Below are 22,934 nucleotides of genomic sequence, written 5' to 3'. Positions count from 1 at the left end.
GTTTTAACTTTTTTGAAGCGCGTTTATTTCACTGGGTGATCGGGATCAAGACGGATGTGTTCCACTCGTCGTTTTGGATCAGCTCCCACTCCAGATCTTGATCCGGATCTGACAAAAGTCGCTCCGCCGATCTTGGTGGATTCGAACAAAAGCCAGTCTGGCCAGCCCTCGGCACGCACACGTGACTTCCTTTCTCGCAGGGCAATTCGTAATGGCCGCTTGCGAAGTGCCGCCCGCTTTACTGCTGCTACACGAAAGTTCCTCGCCGAGTTGCCCAAGCAGCTCCTCCAGCAGCAGCCGCTCGAGTAGCAGCAACAACGAGGATTGCTTGTATGTCCCGCATCAATTCGACTGCCTTTTCAAGCCTCCGCAGAAGAGGCCAAAAATCGAGAAGTACTTGGACACCATTCACGAGGATTCCGATGAAGAGGCAAGTGGGCTACGCATCTTTCACATCATGATTAACTTCGCTCGTTCGTTGAACAAGTGTTGTTAGCGCCGCGATTGCGAAAACATGTGCTTTGAGATCCGGAACCACAGGAAACGAATTCCCTGAAAAGCGAATGACGGGAAGGCATCTGCCGATCTCGGAGGAATGGTCATGTTCCACTGGGGATCTCGAGGCGGAGCGACTCCGTTCGGATCGCATGCTCCATCTCAGATCTGATCTACTGATCCCGGCGCATTCCAAAAAACGAAAACATGATTCAACAAGACGAGATCGAGATGAGAGGCGCAAGTCCACGACTGCAATGGCGAATGAAAAAAGCAAAATGGTGACAACAATGATGATGATAATGACGCGCAGCTAGAGAAAAAAAAAAAAAAGCCGTACATCGTCACCTAGCGGTAGGACTTAGCAGTACTCAAGTAGCGCCGCCAAACCAAGCCAATCCATGTGCAGCCAAAAAAGAATCCAAAATGGTCGCTTGTCGGTGGTGTTTCCCGTTGTTCGCTCGCGAGGATTTTGTCCAAAACATATAACTTTCAGGCTTCAAACTGTCCGAAATATCGGTCACGAATATGCACTATTTCTATTGGGTAGGTCACATTTGCTCCTTTAGGTCAGAAATATAGAACAAGTCCAAATTATCGGCGTCCGAAAAATCATTTAGCAACTGTATCTGTTCAAGAAATGCATAAATAAAAATTCCCCACTTTTTTTTTCTCAAAATCACTTATGACGGGCATATTCTGCCCATATCCTCGAAAATACATCTTCCAAGTCGGGATATTTATTGTATATAAAAAAAAAATTGGTCCAAGTTCAATAAGAAATTTAATTCAAATATGCTCACTTTATGCTTAGACTGTTTTAGGTTAAAGCCTGCAAACTTTTTCGGGCTCATGTTTATAATCTGTCGAACTCGGGCCGGGCTGAGGCTAATATTCCAAAAAATTTGTCGGGCTCGGGATTATGTTTAAAATTCTGTCTGGCTCAAGCCGGGGCCCGGGCTGGAGCCCGGGCCATGTCTCTCCAAGGCCGGGTCGGGCCTAGAAATTCCGGCCCGTACGGTGCTCTAACAGATGCACCCATTCGTTGGTTACGACGCCAAAGTGCACAGGGTTCGCTCGAAAGTCCGATCACAATAAAGAAACGCGAGATGGGGGCACCAGCAAAACACAGTTGCCAGGCTGTCCTAGTTTTCGTGCTCTCATTCGGTATTAGATGGGGTCCAATTCTTCCAGCACAATTCTAAAAACGCATGTTAAGCCCTGTAGCAAAAGGCTTCGTCATTTTTCGAGTCCCCGAGCCAGCTGTGTGCATCTGCAAAGCAGTAACCTTCCCGTTGACTCGGCTGGGACTTTGCAACTTGACGAGAGGGGCCTCCTGGGCAGTGTTGCCAATTTAGCACTTTTCCCGGAACTCTTTTCTCACTTATCTAGAAGGACGAATTACCACATAATTTTGAGCGATTTTCTAATCCTGTTAGTGAAGTACACAGGGTTCACTCTAAAATGTCCTCCAGCATTTTTTTTCTTCTTCAATCGTTGCGCATTGTACAGGGGGCGGAGGCCTGGTGGCTGACAAAGCCCCTGACCCGCTCGGCATGCGTAATAACAATTCTACATTATACAATGAAAGCCAAAGCAATGTGGAAAAATACAGCACATTCATTTGGTAAAAACACTGTAAACGTCAGGAAATGTTAGTTGTGTAAAAAAAACACAATTATTGTAGTATCTCAAGAGATTCCCCACCCCTGAAAGGTGACCCACCCCTAAAAGGTAATTTATCCCTGTTTTTGGCATGATTTGCTATAGACCCCTTGCAGAAAACCCGGCAACAATGTCTCTCGGCATGGTAACCATGGCAACACGAAGCGGTGACCGCAGCTGTGTTCCATGGTGAAGGAAAGCAGGTTGCAACCTCTCTGTGCACCAATCGAGCTTCAGGCGCTTCATCTTCTGTTTTAAGGACAGTTTATGCGCTCCAGAGTACGAGAGAAGATGCCAACACACTGCCGTGTCCAGGTCTGCACACAGTATTGGCGAGGAGATGTTTAGGTAGCGCCACCTCGTGGGTGCCCTCCTGCGAAGGAGCAGGTAGGATGCGAGCAGACGACACGCTATGTCAAAGCAAGGAGTGGCTACGTTAGTCCACACCTATGCCGATTAAGAATGGTTCATCTATTAAAGAAACCTGTCCGACGTATTGAAATGAGAGTTACTGCGCAGGCAAGCTGGTGAACGGTCACAGCGGAAAAAAACCTCCAGACAAGGAATGAAAAAAAGGGGAAAAACACAACACCGTCTCTAATTGTGCTTGCACCCCTTGTTTCGTTCCTTGTCACGAGGCTTTTTTTTTTTTTACTATAGTGTACGTCGTTTTTGTGAGTGATCTTCCTAATGAATAAGTGTGCCTTAAAATGCTTTTTATATTAAAAACTTTAAAATTAAAAAAAAAAGCCTGGAGCTCCACATTACGGCTTGCGCAGCGTGCGTCAGAACTATTCACAACCTCTCCGATTCTTGTTTTTCTTTTGGATCTGTAAAGGCTGCAGTCGAAAAAAGTTTTTCATTCACCAGGGTAAATTGCGTGCTGTCTTAGCTGTGCACGCGCACACAGTTGTGTTGCAAAGCGCCGCACACTTGTTTTCGCTAAGCACATTGAGCTTGCCGATACCTAGGCTTTTATCGAAGTGTAACTCGACGTCAGCAACTGACGCTTGGCTCCTCTCGCATTGAATACGGGGCAAAAAAATTTGTCACATCGCGACTTCTGAAAGAAAATAAGAAATTTTCATAAATTCTTAAATTGTCAGATGGCCTGGCAAATTTAGGTAATTGATTAATTTGTTCTATCCAATTTTTACTAAGAATTGTTTACACATTTCAAATTGCTCGCTGAGAAGCGCATTACACATTTTGCGCATTTGGCTCCGCAAAATTAAATATACAAATGGTAGAAATTTATAGCAGGTGTATATCTCAACAAAAAAAAAGCTTACTAAATTCAGGCAGCAAAAAAAGAAAGGCAAAAAAAAGAAAAACGGGCAAAGCAATAATGGTAAAAGAAAAAGGTAAACAAAGATAAGGCGTTCGAAGTGCAATTGCACAACCGTTGTTGTCCACACACTCGACTTGCCTAAGACATTTATTTTATTTTGGGGCTAGAGAGTTGCACAGCATCAACAGTGTTCGGGGAAAGGGCGCAGGCTACCGTTCCAACAGCGGGCACTCCCTACTCTCCCTACGTGCGTGCGTGCCCTTCCCCTTGCTTTCACCATCCTCCACTTTGTTTTTGCGGCACATTGTCTCTCCTTTCCCACAATTGCTCTTTCGCTGGCTATCTTCCCACGTGTATGCTGGCTCGGCGGTCTGCCAGCCCCGCAACGCGAGCTATGTGCTTGCCGCCTGTGCAATCAGACCACGGGATAAGTAGGTGATCGTGCTTCGCTCGCTATATGGAGTGTCTCCGCCATGGTAGTTGGATACAAAAAGACAACGCTCCTATATGAACTATTACATTTGATTTTCAAGATGTTTGAACTGTTTGATATAAACAATCATTCAAGATACCCGAATGTGATATAACCGGGGTCGAGTGTAGACTCCGGACATATACCTGTCTGATGGCTAGGACATTGTCGTCATAGAAGACAACATCATCACAACCAACCTACTGCTAGATATCGAGGACCTCATAGCGTGGAATAAACTCGCTTTAAAGAACAACTATGTCTATGTCATGCTACCCACCACATGAAACCGCGGTCAACCTCATCGCTGGGCAGCATGAGGGCAAGAAAGTTTGCGGTCTGGTGGCCAACGAACACGCACACACACACACCGAATACAATACTGGCAGAAACAACTTTAATATGTGTAGAAACATAACTTGAAAACATTTCACCGTCAAACTATAATGCTTTCGCATTCCTAGACGTAAGCAGTCTTAAGTATCTTCGGCGAGTTTATATCTTGTATATCTTTATATATCTTCCAGCATGATTTTGCACGACCGTGACTGAAACATCACGTGCACCACACATTTTCAGTCACCGAGAGTCACTCCGACACACTTTTTTTTTTATTTCCAAGTTGGCAAAACCGCCTTCCCGACCTAGTGGCATGGCTGCAGTGGGCCTGCGCCAACGTTACTGATTACCTCAGTTGAAGAACTCCAGCGGAAGGGGGTACCCCCCCTCACTCACTTCACTTCCCGTCGTTTGAAGCGGCATCTAGACTTTCGTTTCCTAACTGCGTATTCCACAGAGTATGGTGGAACGCCATCTAGACGCTGTGCTTTGAAACATACGTATTCCATAGAATACACTGTAGTTATTATAGCCGCCGTCCGGCGCGTTGAACGACGGGAGGCAAGTCGTGGTGAGTGAGAGGGAGGTACTGCTGGGTGCAAGCAGTGTCTATGAGCAGTTCCGTAACTGAGAAGCTAATCTAATAACATTGGCCTGCGCCTTCAATCTAGCCGTTTCTCGGGAGTTATTTAACGGGTTTTAGATTTTCGAGTTGGCAATACCGCTTTCCCGGCCTAGTGGCATGGCTGCAGTGGGCCTGCACCAACATTACTAAATCACTCAGTTGGGAAACTCACCCTTGAACCCTGAACCGCTGGCATCCACCGAGACCAGATTAAATATGATAGCAGCGCCACTCTTTAGCGACGAGTCAAAACATAAAAGTTGCTTTATATAGATCTTGCAAGATGGCGCCACCAACCCTTGCACGAATCGACCTGAACCAATATGTGCAGTCGCTCAGTTCCCGGAGTGGACACTGCGGGAGAAATGACGGTGTTGCGATCACCATTAGTCTGGTTCCCTTGTACGGACCGGAGCCACTTTTTCAAAGCAGGCTCTTATGGCAGTTTGCCAACTGAGTGCTCTAGTAATGTTGGCCTACTCCTCAAATTTAGTAGTTTCTCTGAATTCTTCTAGCGGGTTTTCGGTTTTCGAGTTGCCAAGAACACTTTCTCAACCTAGTGGCATGGCTGTAGTGGGCCTACACCTTAAATTTAGCGGTTTCTCGGGGTTCTTGAGCAGGTTTGTGATTTTCGAGTTGGCAACACCGTGCGTACCAAAGCCAGCAGGCGTCCCCGGGTGCGCAGGCGTGCCAGGGTGCTCAGGCAGACCTCGGCCAGCAGGGCCCGGTCGTCCAGGCGCACGCCCCAGTGCAGGTCGGCCAGGCACAGATCGTAGCCCCGCTGGGCCGCTTGGTGCCGCAGGGCCGGGTACACGCGCTCCACCAGCAGTGTGCGCTCCGCCAGGGTGTCCGGCAAGGCCGAGCACACGTACAGGCCCAGCTGGCGGCTACCCTGCTCCTCCTCCTCCCCCTCGCCAAGGCGGCCCAGCAGCGGCGACGCCAGGGACTCCAGGCCGGGGGACCCCTGCGTGCGTCAGCCACCGGGTTGCATACACTTCTATCCACACCGAGTAAAACCATGGTGGCGCCCCTGAATTTGAAGCACCTCAGAAATGCGCACCGGCAACTAGACACACGCGGCGGCTTTTTTTTGTGACTACAGACATTCCCCTGGTTTTACGCGGTAGAGAGAGGGGGCTTGGGGTCATTCTATCAACCTCCTGCACAAGTAGCACTCCATTTACAAGTGCAGCCCACCAGGAAGCGCAGTGCCCTTCTTCCTGTTCACTCACGCCGTATCGACAAATTTCTATATAGTTTCTATAGACTTTTTCCAACCGAAGTCTATAGAGTACCAACAATAGAAATGCAATATAATTTCTATTGCTATGTCTCAATGAACTTGGTGCCACCATATTTGTATAGAATACCTATAGACTAGACTCGATAATATGATTCAGTTTGGACAAGAAACAAAACACCCAGTTGGGACCTTCTCACGGCGGCTGCTTTTTTTCGACTGTGTCAAATAATTATTGCTCCTTGCAACGCTTTTTAGTTAGGGATACGGTTCACCAACCCTTAGAAACCATATTTCGTATAAATTATTGTCCACAAAACTTTTTATCTTCTGGAGTGGTTCTAGTTCAAACGTTTGCCTTTCAAGGAACATGGTGATGCAGCAGTCAACGCCACTGAATCACTAGTGAACTCCTTGGAATGTGTATTTGTGATGTCTGCGTATGTGCACAAGGCAGGTGCCAAGTGCATGTTTTCACAGGTGTATTGTGATAACCCTAAAATTAATGTTCAGGACCGACTTTTGTTTCCCGAAAAACTAGTCGAGTGTCTATAGAAAGAGGATAGTAACGCTGTTAGAATCTCTTTTCTATCAAATCTTTAGAGAATGCCACAAAAAGAGTGGCCAAAAAGCTACAGTGTGGATACAAAAGTGGATACATTTTCTTTAGAATACCTCTATACATTATTTTCAAGAAAAATTCTGTTGAAAGTGGATAAATATTTTTGCAAGGGGCGGAATGTGCCGTGTGTGCATTAAGCTACGCTCGACTGCGGGGAGCTTCGGGTGGTTTCGGATGCGTGGCACACACGACCCACTCTTGTTCGGGTTTATCGGAATGACCGAGACAAGTTTAAATTTCTTCAGGACTGGAGCATGTGGGGGCTTTAGTGAGAAGTTTCCATGGGCTCAGCCTCTTCCGAGGGCCCTTGGAACAACTGAAGCAAGTGAGAGGGGCATCTGCAGGCTGCTTCACCGAGAGCAGTCGCGGAGAGAGCACCTGGGAGACGGCGGCACCATTGTGGTGGCTGGGGGGCGCCGGGGGCTCCGGGGGCGCCGGGGGCGGCGTTGCCTCCTTGCCGTACGGCAGGCTGTCCGTTGAACGCACCGAGCTGCGCCTCCTGCCCTCGGGCGAGCACCTGCGGGCAAGGGCGGTCAGGGCCCGGCCACGCCCCGCATGGGGACCCCACCGCTGCTTCTTGTCCTTCTTCTGGGCCGAGGAGCAGCTGCTGCCCATGGCGCCCCTCCAAAAGGGCCCTGCACACCAAAGGCCCCTTTCAAGGCCAAATTCCCTGACTCTCAGCTTAATCTTTTTTATGCTTCAAAAATAAAGAACATCCGCGTCTGCTTGTGTCAAATAACCTTTTTTTAGCCAAATTTGGCGCGGTGTCCTTGCCATTGCCAATACCTATTTGTCCCACGACAAAACTTGCAAACAAGTCTCTCTTCGATAGCGCCAATACCTTAAAACTTCTGGAAATAGTTGCTGGGAAGTTCAGTTTCCTTTCATCACTACTTTACAGCTGCACGGGGTGTAGAGGAAAGGGTGTGTTCAGATAAGGACAGGGTGCCATGTGCATTTTTTTCTTTTCAATTTTTAGATGAGGTAGCAAGACATGTCCAGACAACCAGAGACAGACCTTACTTTTGCAAGCTACCCTTTCTCATTTTCGTAAGAAAAAATCACATCTGAAACAATGACTTTCCCAACTGCATGTTGACACAACTTTCAGGGCCGCAGGAATCAAGAAGACTACTTTCTAAACTCTCAAAATTTTGGTGTGCGATGCATGCCAACTGGTGCGGTATTGGAATTAGCTACCTAAATGATTCTTGTTTTTGTTTTTTTGTTTATGTTTAAAGACAAATAAAATGACAGCCTCTTAGCAACCTTTTTATAATGAAGCATATTTCGCCAAATGTTTTAAACATTTCACACTTTTCTGAGCTGAAAATTTTTGTGCAGACTAGGATATCATGCTTTGTGCACGCTTAACAAAAAAATTAGAGTTTTACTGTTGTAACTGGTTTTTGCTTTGTGCCCGGAACTTTGCTGAAAATAAAGAAAGTAAACAACGTTTGCACACTTTCATTCAGTTCAAACATTATGCAATCTTTGTGCGGCAATTAAAAAAAATGAATCTATGTCAATTTTCTTTTAACTTCATCCAATGTACTCTTGACAACTGGTCCAAACCTGCAAAAAACATGTTGCCTCGATAAAAAAAAAAAAAAGAAAAAAAGGTCTCCCCAAGATGCGCAAGCCCAATGGGTGGACTCCATGACCTCACTGCTTTGAGCTCTGTCCAATTACATCCACCGCGCTCTTTCTCCTGTCGATGGAAAAATGGCAGCCTATGCGCACAACTCCAGTAACTTGGTGGAGCATGTCTCGCATGTAAAGGTGAGGAGAGCGTGGCATCTTTCTAAGTCTTTTCACGAGTGCTCCAGTTCCTCTGGCAGTTGCCACTACAAGCGACACACACCCTCGACAAGGATTTGAGAGACAGAACTAGTCTGAGCGTTGAGAAACTGCGCCGCCTCCTTGAGTCCTGCCTCAGCAGCATTTACTTTAGTTTCAAGGGGGTATACTAATAGGGAGACCAGTGGAACCGCAATGGGTGCATCCATTTCAGCATGGCAAACTGCGTATAAAATGTTCAATGGCTTCCATACACAGGTTTGCCACTATAGCCATTTGCCGCAAGTCGCAACGTGCTCTTGCAGTATGTAGGTGACTGCTTCATGGCGCACCTCAACTCCATCGAGCCAGCCACCCAGATCACAACATGAGATGGACGACAGCTGGTCTTTTTTCCATATTCAAATGACGACAAAAAGAGCTCACATTTTCTGTAAAACCGACGCTCACATTTTCTGTAAAACCGTACCTTTGCATTTAATTGCATTATAATTGCACACTGGCTGCTGACTCCAGTTCTACTCAAAGCATCCTACACAAGGCACCGGTAGTCCAGACGCTCTTGTCCAGGGCGAGGACCATTGGCTCGTCCGACAAAAACCAAAAGGAGGAAACTGCCACACGTTTTATCTACCGCACTGCCAGTCGTACGAGCCAAGGTCACCTGCAGCCATAGCCGAGTACGCAGTCACACAATCTCATATATCCAGTGGCGTACCAACTTGCTTTTGAGTGGGGGTGGGGGGGCAAACCAGAACTCCCCCCCTTCCACGGCCGGGGGGGGGGGGGCAGTGCCCTTGGTACCCCTTGGGCGCCGGCGGCCAGTGTTCGCCCTGCCCAGTGGCGGCTGTTTCAAGGGCCCCGGTTGGTACGCCGATACATATATCCTCCCGCTTTTAGATTTTGCCTAAGTCGCTTTGTTGCAAGCTGCACTGAGGAGCGTTTCAAGATATTATTCTGGGATTGGGCTTTTTCAGGTTATATTTAGAACGATATAGGTAGAATTTATATTAAAGAATATTAATCCGTTTCAATATACAATCAGGTAATGAAAGTCAGACTTGTGTCAATCTCCAATACTCTACTCAAGATACTGTATTTCAATTTACTTTTGGAAGTAATTTGGTCTCTTGCAGATACATTTGATCTGAGTATTTGCTACTCTATCTTAATTACATTTCTCAGCACCTTGTACTTATTATCTAAAATAATTTTTAAATCTTTGCAAAAAATTGTTGCTGGAATATTTTACGAAAATAGTAATCCGCACACCCCAGCGCAAAGTTGAACCTATCACGAAATTGAAGCGAAAACAACCGACAATGAACAGGAAACAAGCGCAGAACCAAAGATGCATACTCGAAATGCCGACAAAACAACAAAAGGGAATAAAAAATATATTAAAAGAACTGCTTCTTTTTTTCTTTTTTGCTACGGCAAGAACAGCGACAGCTTGACGCTTTCATGAGCATAGTGATAGCAACAAGACTGGAAACTAGCTATGAGCAGGATCAGCTTTTAAAATGCAAACAACGAGTCCTCCCCAAGTTGTACGCCTTTTTGAAGGGGTTCCTGAAGCTTAGTATGAAAAAAGTATAAAAATCAATAACCGTGAGAAAGACAGTTGTAGTTCTTCGTGTCCATCTGTGACCGAGTCTACATAGATGCGACTGTAGCTAATCAAATCGAGATTTGCCACCTATGATTGGTTAGAAGAGGAAGGGAAAGGATGATCAGAGGGCGGTGTGAATGGTCACCTCTCAATTCTATGCGCTACGGTCGCATCCATGTAAACGTAGCCTGTGTAATTCTTTTTGAAGTTCAGCCATCTTTGAACGCAGGGTTTGAGGTACTCAACTCGAAGAAAGTGCAACAAGTACCATGCCTACTATATGTCAGCCCTCTTTGATATTCAGTCATTCTTTTGCGCATATAAGAAAATTTGTTTAAAGTGACTCGTGGCGCTTAATAGTGACTCGCGGCGCTTAGTAAAACATTGCATTCAATATGTGCATTATAAAACCACCAGAATATGTGATTATCAGCAAAGTGACTATAGGTAGAGTTTCCTCTTTTCGCTCATTTGTCTAAAACTATATTGTAACATGGACCAGTGATGTATACTCCTTTTACTGGGGCTGCATAGAATAGCACTGCAATATCATTTTGTTTGCTTCTGTTGCTTGCAAGTGAAGCATTCTAGTATCACTGAAGTCGATGCAAATTACGCAATGCGGAAGTATCTTCGGAAGTAATTGAATTACATTTCAAAGTATTTGTACTCTACTCAAGATATTTGGCATGGAAAGTAACTTGAGTAGTACTCTAAATACTTTATGAAGCAGGCATTTAGTAACTTGAATACTTTTGCCGAGTATCTTGTCCAACACTGATTAAAGTACATAAAATAGTATAGGGACATGGTATAACTTGGGCTTTTCTACTTTTCATCATGTTTGGCGCTTACATAATCTGCATGCGCAGCATCTCCATCCTAGGTAGTCCTATTTGGGTCTTTGGACATACCTGAATTGAGAGAATGTTCTTTCAACATCGCAGCTTACACATACATTTGCAATGCAGAACAATATCACTTTCGTTCAACAGGAAAAAAATATCTGCTGTTCCTTTCGAGAAAAAAAGTTTTGCAAGTAGTTGTTTTCTTTTCTTACGCTTGTTTAAAAGGGCACGGAAACGAAATTCCAGCGCTCATTTTTTCGCTTTAATGTGTTGCATGTTGCACCATAACCTTAATAACACAAGCCTTGCATTGAAAGGCACAAGCAAACTAATTTTAAAGCTAATTAAACAATCTTTCAATGTGCACCTGGTGGATGCGTGCGGAGCCTATTCGGGAGGTAATCTAGCAACATTGGGGAACTTGCCACGTAGTCATGACGTAGCAAGTTCCATCGGAGCAGCGCCGCTCTTTGGAATTCAACGTTTTCCTTCTTAGCTTTCCTCCTCAACTAACAAATCGCGCATTGTACCGAACCCTTGTTTGTGCATCCGGACATAGCCATTCTCCCCCTAGAAGATTAGCCCGTCACTCAAAATTTTGACGAAAGTTGCTTTTCCCAGCTTGTTCACCCCTAAGCTGAGTGCTGTGGAAGCTACGTGCCCCTTGGGCCAGCCACGCGCTTGTCACCCCACGGGTACTTCAAACGGCTCGGGTGTAATGCGTTGACACTATTGACACCACCACAATGCTGACAACGCCACCAATGGCAAAGCTCATAACCACGCCAGCCTTGCTATGTCACAAATGCGGGGAATCTTTTCTTGTTTGCGCCGGATATCCTATGATGCATCGCGCTCTCAGTTCGCTTGCTCGAGTGCACCGTTTGCAACGAAAAATATAGCCAGTCGTTCAAAATACTCACGTGCGATTATCATTTACGGTTATTACCCGTCATGCTTGACTCATTTCCAGACAAAATTTGAATAAAATTTAAATTTTCGTTTCCGTACCCCTTTAAATGAAAAGAGAAGGACGATAAAAGTGACATTTTGTAACTTGATCTATGCCCCTGCAGTTCACTGAAGCCAAGCCAGCAGAATCGGTTTCCAGGTTTGGAGCTAGCGCACGTGTTTATACCAGCAGTTTGTTTTATCGAAACTATTTTCAAAGCAGAGTAATGTAAAAAATTGTGGCATTCCCTTTCTGGACTCGGAGAAAAATCAAGTTTAACTTGATAAAAGCCACACCAAGGCTGTTATTAACTTGATAAAGCCACCTGCGGCAAAAGTGTGGCTGGCCCAACGAGCACGTAGCTTACACAGCACTGTCAGCTTCGAGGTGAATGGAGTGTGAAAAGCAACTTTTGTCCGAGTTTTGAGCGACGGGCTAATCTTCTAGGAGAAGAATGGTGGTGCCCGAGTACATATATGAGGCTTCGAGCACGAGGGGAGTCCCTCCTTTCCGTCTTCTTGAACTGTTTGGTACAATGTGCGATTTGTGAGTTGAGGAGGAAAGCTAAGAAGGAAAAAGTTGAAAAATTGTTTCCTGACCCCGTTAAAGGGGTACTCCGCCGATTTTTGAGCTACCTCAACTAACTATATTTTCTGACTCCCAGGCCTTTACCCTTTCTGGTATGCTATTTAGTATCGTGAAATTCACAATAGTTATTGCGAAATCGGCAAATGAAAATGATGCAAAAACAGAAATTCAAATATACCCGCCCTTTTCAGGGCCGTGACGTCAGTGGAAGTTCAGCCTGCCAGTCGGGCGAGCAGTCTAAAAAATAGAATATGCCAATCATTTGTTCCGTGCTGGAGCGCGGGGACTGGAGCGAGCTTCCAAGGCATTCATTTGACACCATGAAACTGCTTCGAATCAGTTGGGAACAAATTCTACAGTCCAAAGAGTGAACCCCTGCACTTCCAATGACGTCACTTTTTCATTGTTGCCAGTAGAGACTTTCAGTTTGAAAAACACGGTGAGGACCAAAATTGTAAATTCAATAACTTCGTGAAAAAAAATTATTTTGACCTAATATTTGGGATACTATTTTTGCGATGTTGTTTGGCGAGTTTAGCAAAATTTCAAGCAAATCGGGGACCATGAAGAAATCGGCGGAGTACCCCTTTAAGCATAGTCTGTCATGGGGAGTTGGCAACTGCTATATGAAAGGATGACAATCCCAAATCTATGTGGTTGGTAATGACACAAAATAAATTTGTAAAATAGCTTTTTTTTTCTATTTTCTTGTCACAGAACCACACGTGTAACTAAATTATTGACGAGGTATGTGCGGAGAAGTTGGGTGGGACAGGTATTGAGAGTCTCTACCCAGTGCTAAAATAAGAAGGAACCTTGAATTTCACTGGTCATCATAGGTTGCACTTACTTCATGGGACTCTAATAAAAGAAGTAGTTTCCAAGTTTTCTAAATTACTGGTCTCTTTTTTTTTCTCTTAGAACTGCCGAAACACCTTCTGGCTATTTCAGGATGTCGAACCAGAACCGAACCAAAAACCGGAACTGAACCATTATTTTTAGCCGAACCGAAACTGAACAGAATAGAAATCTTTGTCGCCATCTTGGAACTGAACCTGAACTTACCGGAAAAAATATAACGGTAACTGGTTCAAAATGGTTCACGGTAAATTTTATTTTCTTTTATGTTAGTATCACAAAATTAATATCTGAGAATAAAAAATTGGTAGTTGTATTTCTCTGTATTATCAAACAGTCATATACAGAATTGCAATGTATGAGAAATTATGGGTTTTTGCGGAACTTTTGTGTTGGCACTATGATTAAACATGTGTAACCTGGTCACGAAACGTCATGATGTCAAGGCATGCTGTCAAGTAATGTCACGTCACAAGGCCCCAAGATGTCACGTGACGTGACGCACTGAGTCAAGTCTATTTAAATTGAGAATGTCACTAGATTTATTAGCGTTGACACCGTGATGTCACACGACATCACAACTACGCACCTTGAGTCAAATGACACCGTGATCCATACTCGATTGTCATGAGCCCGAGTCGAGTGTTCGGGTTCGTGACAATCAGCATTGTCAAACACTCGGGTAATGGCTCGTGTTCAATCAAAGATGAAAGATGAGAGTAGCCGAACATAAACAATGTCTGAAGCATGCTCTATGCTTTGCCAACCCCAGCGCATGACTATGATGAACACTGACAGCGCATGACTATGATGAACATGTCGCCACTTGTTCCGATTGCGAGTTGAGGACGGGAAAGCTGTTTCTTTACTTAATTTTTTTTGGGTCTGCCATTGCACAAAGGGGAAATTAATGGATGTTTTTGCAAGTTATCAACAGCAGGGATCAGTTCTTAGCAGCATTTACTGAAATGGTAAAATGGTTGCACGGCCCATTTTACATGAACACCTCATTGAGGCACCCAAACATGTTTTTTCTGTTGCTGAACTGCCTCGAAAAATTGTGCCTGAAAACAGAAGCATTGAAAGGACTAAATGTGTTCAAAATGGAAGCTTTGGGATGTTGGTAAGGCAGGATGATTAAAACAAACAGTGCAAACAATAGGGACACAAGAGAGAAGATGCGAAAACAAACGGGACAGAAGAAGTCTTCCCTCTTCTGTCCCGTTTGTTTTAATCATCAGGCTAAATGTGACCTATTAATCCGACTTTACATAAAACTTTAAGAGTGTGCGGGAGGGATACCTGGAAAGAAAGATCCTGGTGGCCTTAGAGGGTCAGCCGAACAATGGCAGCCCCTCGAAGTCTCACGGGAGTGTCGTTCTCAAGTTCCCTCCCAAGCTTCGACCATCTTTGCATTTAGTTTAAACCTCACAGTTTTTAGGTGCAAAATAAAAGCAATGGAGGGTTACTGTTAACACGTGGCACAAGTATAATTGTTAAATTTGGAGGAGGAAGTCCCCAAGGAATAAAAAGTATTCTTTGGAGCAGCAACAAAAAATTAAAAAGGGGGGAAGGAGGTGGGGGGGTAATTTTAAAAACATACTGTGTTTTATAAAGGTTCCCCTGCCCCGCGTGTGCCAGGTGTTTGCACTGTGTTCCTCACGATGCTGCACCAAGCAAAAGTAATTTGTGTCTCTCAAACACATGGCTTGCACTAAGTACGGACCTTCTGCAGCGTGCATTTTGCACCAACGGATTGGATTTTCTTGACAAGAACAAATTGCAATGACCACCAGCATACTGTGCGATGACATCACGCACAAGCCATGTTAAACAGTTCAGTTTTCTGGTGAAATGCAATGTTCACAACACTAGCATAAGTAGATGTCCAAATTGCAAAGGTGCACAGTATATGCAGCAGTATCGCAACGGTATACGGCAGCCTAATAAACTGTTAGAGCACATGACTGTTAAAACACTGAGTTGCAAAGTGAGGGCCCAAAACAAAAGCACATAAAACCGAATATAACATTAGCTTCCCGAAGCATTATTTCTCAAAGTTTCAAGTTCGTGCAAGCTGATGCTCAAATGTAATTTATGTTAAGGGGGGATAGTACCCCGACATGTGACTTCGAGATGTTTTGCCATTATCTCAGCTCCTTCTGGGTAAAAACGGTTTAAACTTTCTGGGCATATTTCGCTGTCCTTCTAGCTATACCAAGCAAAATATTATTTAAAACTATTGAGGTATATTGTATTTATAAAAATTTGAAATAGAAGTTTTCTTGACTTAGTCAAGGAACATTTAAAATATAACTAATGCTAATAAAACGATGAAACTTCTCTCACACTTTCTATACAGTATTGGCATTCGACTGAACTAAAAAAATAAATTTGAATTGCTTAGGTCGTTCAAAATCAATTTTTGAACTTTGATACTTCAACTTAGGTGCTTTCTGCCTTGAGGAACTTGTAAATAAAAAAAAAAGTTTTCATGCAAATATTATATTTTTAGTTCAGTAGACGCGCAGGTTATGCAGCAAAACACGAGAGAAATATTACAAGAAAAGGTTCATTTGTTCGAGAGAAAATGTTCCTTATACGAGCAAAAACAGTGTTTTTCACAAATCACTTTTGAAAGTTTAGTTGTTCAACGCTCAGCCTAAAATGCACCTGGTGCGTAGTCTTCAGCATCATTTGCCTCAGATTTCTTCGCGAAACCTTTCCTTGCACTTGCTTTGGCCTTCCTTCTTCGCTTGCTCTGGGCAGAGATCCGAAAGTCACTTTTGACTATTCGGGCCTTGTCCATCATGTTGAGGGCCACATTACAAAACACTCCAGGTGTGACGCCTAGAGCCTCAAACACTTGCTTCCTTGCTTGGTTGTCATTGTTGTAGAAGCTAACCGCGTCATACACGGCAGCTTTTACTGTGCATGCACCCACAAATGTTGTCTTTGGGCACCTGCACCAGATCAGGTTATTCAGGGACTTGTTAGACTTCTGGGTTCGCCCATGAAGGCACCTTCGTAGAAGCTTCGGTGCTGCATCAGTTAGAAACAACTTTTCTTTCCAGTTGCACCGTTTTTTTTCAATGAGAGTTGCAATGTAAAGAAAGATTTCTAAAGCCACGCTCACTTTAAAATACGGATAGTATATTCATGACACCATTTTTAAATTACTTCTGGTGCTGCTACGAGCATGCCGTTTGGAGAATATGTTCCCTATGAACCGTAGTATTTTTTGGTTCTATTTAAAAAACTATTTTTGGGTTGTATTTACCTACTATCCCCCCTTAAGATTATAAGAATCTTTGCCTGTTCTTCGCACTATTTATATGTAATTAGGAATATCATTACATCTCTATGTATTTCTTTTTGCAGTAAGGCATTGTGTATTGGATTCTTTTGAAGAATACCATTTATTATCTCTGTCTTTCTGCACATTTCGTGTATTCGCCTTCAGGTGTATCAATAGAATGTTTTTGGCCTAGCCCACAACTTGGTGTTCCACAGCGCCAAACAGTGAGCAAAATAGCATGTTTCCGCAGATCCACCGGTTCAGCTGCTGGCATATTTTCGAGTATCAGTATCAAGCAGTTATGTGAACTTCATACAGTCAAACATTATTTATGAAAGATGCACTGCCAATCTTTTCAGGCATTTTTATCCTGGATAAGTGATTTGGGAGCGCCTTAAACAAATTTTTGATTATGAGCCAATTTAAACAACCGTGTTCCAGGCACATATATCACTTTTCAAGCATATAGAAGTCTGCTATTGCCTCTTTTATGTGATGAACAGCAATGTTATGTGTCTGTGGGCTGGACAAAAACAAAACAGGGGCACATGGTGGTACTATAACGATCATGCACATAGATTAGCAGGAATTAAGTAGCTGCCATGTCGAGTAGAGCCTGAAATACTACTTTGTTCTATTTAACAAAAAAATAAATAACTTAGCAAAAGTGGTTTGCAAATTGAATGGACTGGCATCTTATCAAGAACAAACCTCAACAGCCAGGCTATATCAGTTTATCCTGTATAAGAAAATATTCACTTGGATACGGGCTATTTAAGCCAGATTCAATCGGAGTATGAAGGTGCGTAGAGAATAGAGTGAACAATTTTGACCACTCCTTTCTGGATGGTTCCTTACCTACATTAGGGTGCTCAGTGCAAACAATGTTGGTTAGGAAAACAAGTGTTGTGATTGCCACTCAGTATTTCTACAAAAAGGTAGACTGAAAGGGCTTGTCCTAAAACGATTGTGACATTTTGAAAATATTGCTTTTAGCTGAACTGTGTCGTTATACAGGGTGCGACCGTAAGGACTAACACATTTGGCATGCCTTGCAATATTCAAATTCAAAACTTACATACCTGAAATTGGGTATGCGAACACAGTTTCAGAAGAAGTGTTGTCTATTTCTTTAGAGCTCAGGTCAGAGATTGTAAAATATCATAATAGACCAAAAATGCTGGCCGTGCATTTCCTATGCCTTATACCGGATGTTCGGCGTCTGCACACTGGTTTGTGAGCTTGCTTCCAGGTGATCATTGTTCACACATTTCGTGAGAAGTATTAATTATCGCGATTATCTTCCTGATCACCAGCCATTGGTTTCTAGCACTATTGCATTTAGCAAGCCATCTTGGAGCAAACTCATAAACCAGTGTGAAGACGACAAACAGGCTGGTATAGGACATAGGAAATACACGGCCTCCGATTTTGATTTATTTTTGTTTCACTACCTCAAAATTGATCCCTAAAAATAGACATACAACTTCTTGCAAAACCATATGTTTGCGTGCCCAATTTCAGGTATGTGTGTTTGGAGTTTGAATTATGCAAGGCGTGCCAAACCAGACTATTGTGAAACATGTTTCGTTAACTATATGTCCCGATATATATGGTGACGAGGTGCCCATTCCATGATTTTACTCACTGTAATTAATTCCCTAGTGTAAGAGCACAACTGCGAATCAATTTTTAATACTGCGACGGAAAATTTACACAAACCATTCGATTTGTGTAAAATATATGTGACTGAGGTAAACAAATGGATGTTGAGTCGTATAAACACGGCATTTTGTAGGTTAATCTAAATTTTATTTTATTTTTTACTCTTGCGTGTAAATTAAATAATGCGATTTTTAAATAATGCGATTTCTTATTGATGGTACCTAAAAATAAAAGTGGATTGTACATACGATAAAAAACTATATAGTCCCTCGTTTCACGGCGAAAATAGTGCCTATTGCTACAACAACAACATGGAAAATATATTCTCAATTTAGCGGTTCAAAACGGAACTGAACCGAAAGCCGTGAACCCGAACTGAACAGATAAAAATTTCGTTTAAACACTCTTTCCAATGGCCACACGATGCATCCCTCCCCTACTCCACTGGAAACTCGCAAGCTGCCAAAGTGAAGAACAAGTGGCTAAAGCTGGCCAATCGCTCCAATGCCAAAAGGCGGTGTCTCCAACTGCTGCAACCTCCATGTGCTCAGCAAACTCCACTTGCAATGCTTCAATTCCGTCATTAGCTCATAACTAAATAAAATGAGTGCACACTATTTTGAGTGAGACAAAGAATAGGAATGCCATCATTAATGAAGCAGTGCAGGCAGGCTACCGAGGGATTCAAGCGCGTAATTGGTACAGGAATGAGGAATGATCCAGAATCTGATGCTCACAATGGATTTGCATTTGGTCAGGTTCCACAGATCAGAAACAAAAACTCCACATTCGAAAAATGAGCACAATCAACGATAGCCACAGACACTGGCAATTTTTGTGACATTGTAGCTCAAAAATAATGGTTCGGCATGAGTGTCGCAGGAAACATTTGCAATGAAACAAAGTACTTTTTTTCCTTTTGAAGAATAGTTTGTTTATATTAGTTTTAGTCGTGGTACCGCAAAGCAAATGGCAATAGTTAATTTGTAAGCCAAACAAAGCGTGATCAATTTGAACTATAATGTTTGTAGGCAAAAAAGAATGACGACCATTTTCATCATTTATTGATTTCAGTGTATTACATGATCATCCCATAGCATATGTTGCAAAAAAATGACACCTAGTGTATAGTGCTGGCTTATTATTTCAACCTGGCTGCTACCGATGTTTAGGGTATAATTTGTAATAAAGCGCTTATTTATGGACCTAAATACAATAGCTTTTCACTTGACAGAATTTATTATCTTCTGTCTATAAAAAGAATCTTTTTGAGACAGTGTTTATTTGTCGCAGACATAACAAGACTAGTGTCGTCTGCATACATGATAAAACATGAACGTTGGCAAATATTGACTATGTAATCAATATAAGGAACAAGAGCAGACTCTGCACTGCATATGTACTTCGAGATACAAATGGAACCTAAACAGTCTTACGACGAAACCCAAGAAGAAATGTGTCTTCACAAACCGACTATCCAAGGACAGCTTGACAGGTATAGTTTTTATAGACACGGCCGCTTTGGAGTGCCTTCATGCGTCTACCTCAGGGAGGCGACAACCGACCAATTGTACTTCTCATCATCACCAACACACTGCTAGGATATGCAACTCCAAGGCCCACTTTTGAAGCAGTTTTTCTGAACGGGATTCGAAGGAAATGAGGCCCTCCAGAATTGTGGTTTCCATGGAGGGGGTTCTGGTGGGTCGCACGGTTGCTGGCGCGACACCCCAGTTACCTGTTACCACAGATGTTGTATTTGAACATGCAGCCAAATGTGCAGCCATGCGGCGACAAACATTCCCCAGGCAGAATGGTCGAGGCCGAGCACAACCCTCCTCAACGACTGCTCATTTGGTACAATATTGCAGCGGCCATCCCAGAATGCCGTGACGTATGTCCGCGCCATGGATACACTCTTTCTAGCAGTAACCCTCTTCAACCACCTCTAAAGGCGGTCAGGGGGTGCGAGTGCGTCCACAAGACGCAACCATGTAATGCTAGCTACAGACTCTGAAGGGCGCGACCATAAAGGCGGCACTGTAGCATTCGATCCTGCACAAGCCACAAATGCTTTACTCTGTTTACCCTTAAAGGTGCGCTCCAACGATTTTCGGACTTGGGCCAATTAACTGTAGAAATTAATCTGTGTCACCCACGAAACGAAGAACACAAAACCGTATTTTCTTGCGAGATAGTTTTTATTTAAAATAATGAAACAAATCGAAGGTCAAAGTGCCTCTCAACTCTCCACATCGCCTTTCCAGTGATGTACTCTGGGGGATCACGTGGTTTCCCCTTGGGTTCTCTTTTTAGAGACCCCCAGCCGCTTCCTCCACATTTGTCGGCTTTTAAAGGATTAGCATCGTCAAAGGTAGCAGCGAGCGATCGACACAAAAGACGGCTTGCCACAGAGCGGACGGCGAATGTAGCAGCGGAAGGGCTCAGGTTTTGGTTGGCTTCAGCGTATCCCCCAAAGACGCGGGTTCACGTAATAGCCATTTTGCAATTATGCAGCGGAATAGCAGTTTTTCGGGGCAAGGTGACGCGTTTTTGGTCACTTGTGCTTGAATAATCAATATAAGAAATACAAACTGACAATTCTTTCAACATTCAAATCGTTGCACTACCCCCTCTAAGCTGAGACTGCAGCCAAAGCTACAAGCGGAAGCTAGACCGCGCTCCTGGCTTTGAGACGTGCATTTCTAGCGCGAGTTCTGCGGAAGCAAATCGAAGGTCAAAGGTTAAAGCAGAGACCTCGAGCTCTGGTGCAATTATGGCATTGGCTGCAGTCTCAGCTTAAGGGTGCGCTAACAGAGCGCGTGAAAGGAAAACTAAAATTATTGAAAAGCACGCAGCTGGTGGCTACAGCCTCTTAGCGAACCGCTAAGAATGCGTTCCTTTCAGCTGTTCGCGTTGTTTTCTTTCGTCCGTGAGCAATCGAAACGTGACCTAAAAGTATTTCATTTTACTCGCCAGGAGCGCTGCTCAAACCCTGGGAGCTACAGGTCTACTGAGGCTATGTCCAAGGCGTCCGCATCCCATATTTGCCTCCCTGGTGCGGACTACTCGCCCCCCAATTTTCATCCAAGTACTCGACCATTCCCTTCCTGGGCTCCGGTGCCAAGGACCAAAGGTTGGCTCGGCTCAGGAGAGCGGCAATCGAAGGACCCATGCAACCCACAGGTGAGCCCTCACCTGCAGCCGACGTTGCCGGTGGCTGGGACGCCGCTCGACCGTCCGCCAGGACACTGCGCCCCCACCAGATCCGATTTCCGACGCTCCTAATGTGGCGCGGTGGCCGCGCGAGGCCCACGCCAAGGGTTCCGCTCACACATGGTCCCGGCCTGGCAGAACACCGACCGGCCGTCCGAGCCACGGGCGCAGATCGCGCGAAGGGCGCAACTCAGCGCCCGGGACGAGCCGTCGTCTCAGCCGTCCCGCCGAAACCTCGCGCTGCGGTCGAGTGAGGGGCCATCTTGGAGGAGGGACGCGCGCATGTGGCGCACGCGCACTATTCATCGCGCATGCGCAGTATCGATCGTCCGCGGCTACTTGCAAGTTGCAACTATGGTGCGTTCCAGGTACCAGGGGCACCAGGCACCGTACGACCAGGCCCAACGTTTACCAGGCTGACCGGGCCAACGTTACCGGGCTACCGAGCAGCGCTGGACCAGGAGAACGCAGCTTGGCCAGAGGCGGCTTTGGGCCAGCTTGGCCGCTTGGCGGTTCAAGCCAGATTTCAAGCGCTAGCCGCTCTAGCCTCAAGTTTAGCCGCAAGGTGCCGCTAGGCGCCTCTGGCTTCCGTGCTCGTGTTTCGGTTGTTTCGGTTTCGAGATGATTTTTTTTTAATTTATTTATTTATTTTTTTTTGGGGGGGGGGGGGGGGGGGGGGGTGTAAAGGTAGTTTTTTAACATCATACTAAATCGCCTAACACAAAAAAAAAAAAAAAAAAACTTTTTGAACAATGAAATTAGGGGGGATCTTCGGGAGTGAGGTTGGTGGTTGGGGGGAGGAGTGAACAGAGGAGCCAGTTTGTAAGCACATGATTTCTTTCGACAAAATGCGCAGCAAGACAGGGACAGAGTAAGGGAGACAACACGAAGCGCTACTTTCAACTCAATCCCTTCCATTCCCTTCTACTGAACGTACTAGAAATGTCGCGAAGGAAAAGAACAAAATCAAACTCGTTTCTGGCCCGCTAGTGCCGCTATTAAATACAGTCGTTGGAGTAAAGTAACACACTAGAGGCACATGCTCCATGACGCATGACACAACTTCAAAATCATCCACACGGCGTCAATGGACCTCTTGGCGAATATGTGCTGCCACCTAGACACGCGACTGGGTCGAGCCTAAATGGCGAGAAAACAAGGCGCGCGCGAGGCCTCTCCCACCCGTTGCACTCCCAAAACGTCAGCTACATCCTGTTCATCCATTGAGGCGCTGTGACCTAGATACGGCTCCCTCAAACTCGCCTTTGTCCCCATCGTGCGTAATCTTCCGCCCCGAAGTCGACACAACGAAACCATCTTCCCTCTCTGCTCGGCCAGAAGGAAGGGA

At 44.6% G+C, this 22,934-nt stretch overlaps 1 protein-coding gene across 13 annotated transcripts in view; it reads right to left on the bottom strand.

Moving 5' to 3' along the window:
- The window catches only part of LOC8023964 (NACHT domain- and WD repeat-containing protein 1), a 64,675-nt gene extending 42,650 nt beyond the window's left edge, over positions 1-22,025 (bottom strand). For 2 of the 13 annotated variants that reach the window (XM_042287383.1, XM_040504898.2), the window contains exons 1-4: positions 21,569-21,961; positions 7,324-7,401; positions 7,128-7,266; positions 5,543-5,851 (exon numbers count right to left, since the gene is read on the bottom strand). In XM_042287383.1, coding sequence (XP_042143317.1) covers positions 5,543-5,851; positions 7,128-7,266; positions 7,324-7,364 — 489 coding nt within the window. In that variant the 5' untranslated portion in view covers positions 7,365-7,401; positions 21,569-21,961. Of the gene's footprint in view, positions 1-5,542; positions 5,852-7,127; positions 7,402-21,568 lie in introns of all 13 variants that reach the window. The other 11 variants (XM_029977127.4, XM_040504895.2, XM_029977124.4 and 8 more) reach the window with 8 other exon arrangements.
- Positions 22,026-22,934: the final 909 nt, after the last annotated feature.

This window comes from Ixodes scapularis, unplaced genomic scaffold, assembly GCF_016920785.2.
Source record: "Ixodes scapularis isolate PalLabHiFi unplaced genomic scaffold, ASM1692078v2 PGA_scaffold9__187_contigs__length_104089568, whole genome shotgun sequence".
Classification (NCBI taxonomy): Eukaryota; Metazoa; Arthropoda; class Arachnida; order Ixodida; family Ixodidae; genus Ixodes; species Ixodes scapularis.
Note: the sequence above shows the minus strand (reverse complement) of the source record. Positions and strands in the feature narration are given on the sequence as shown.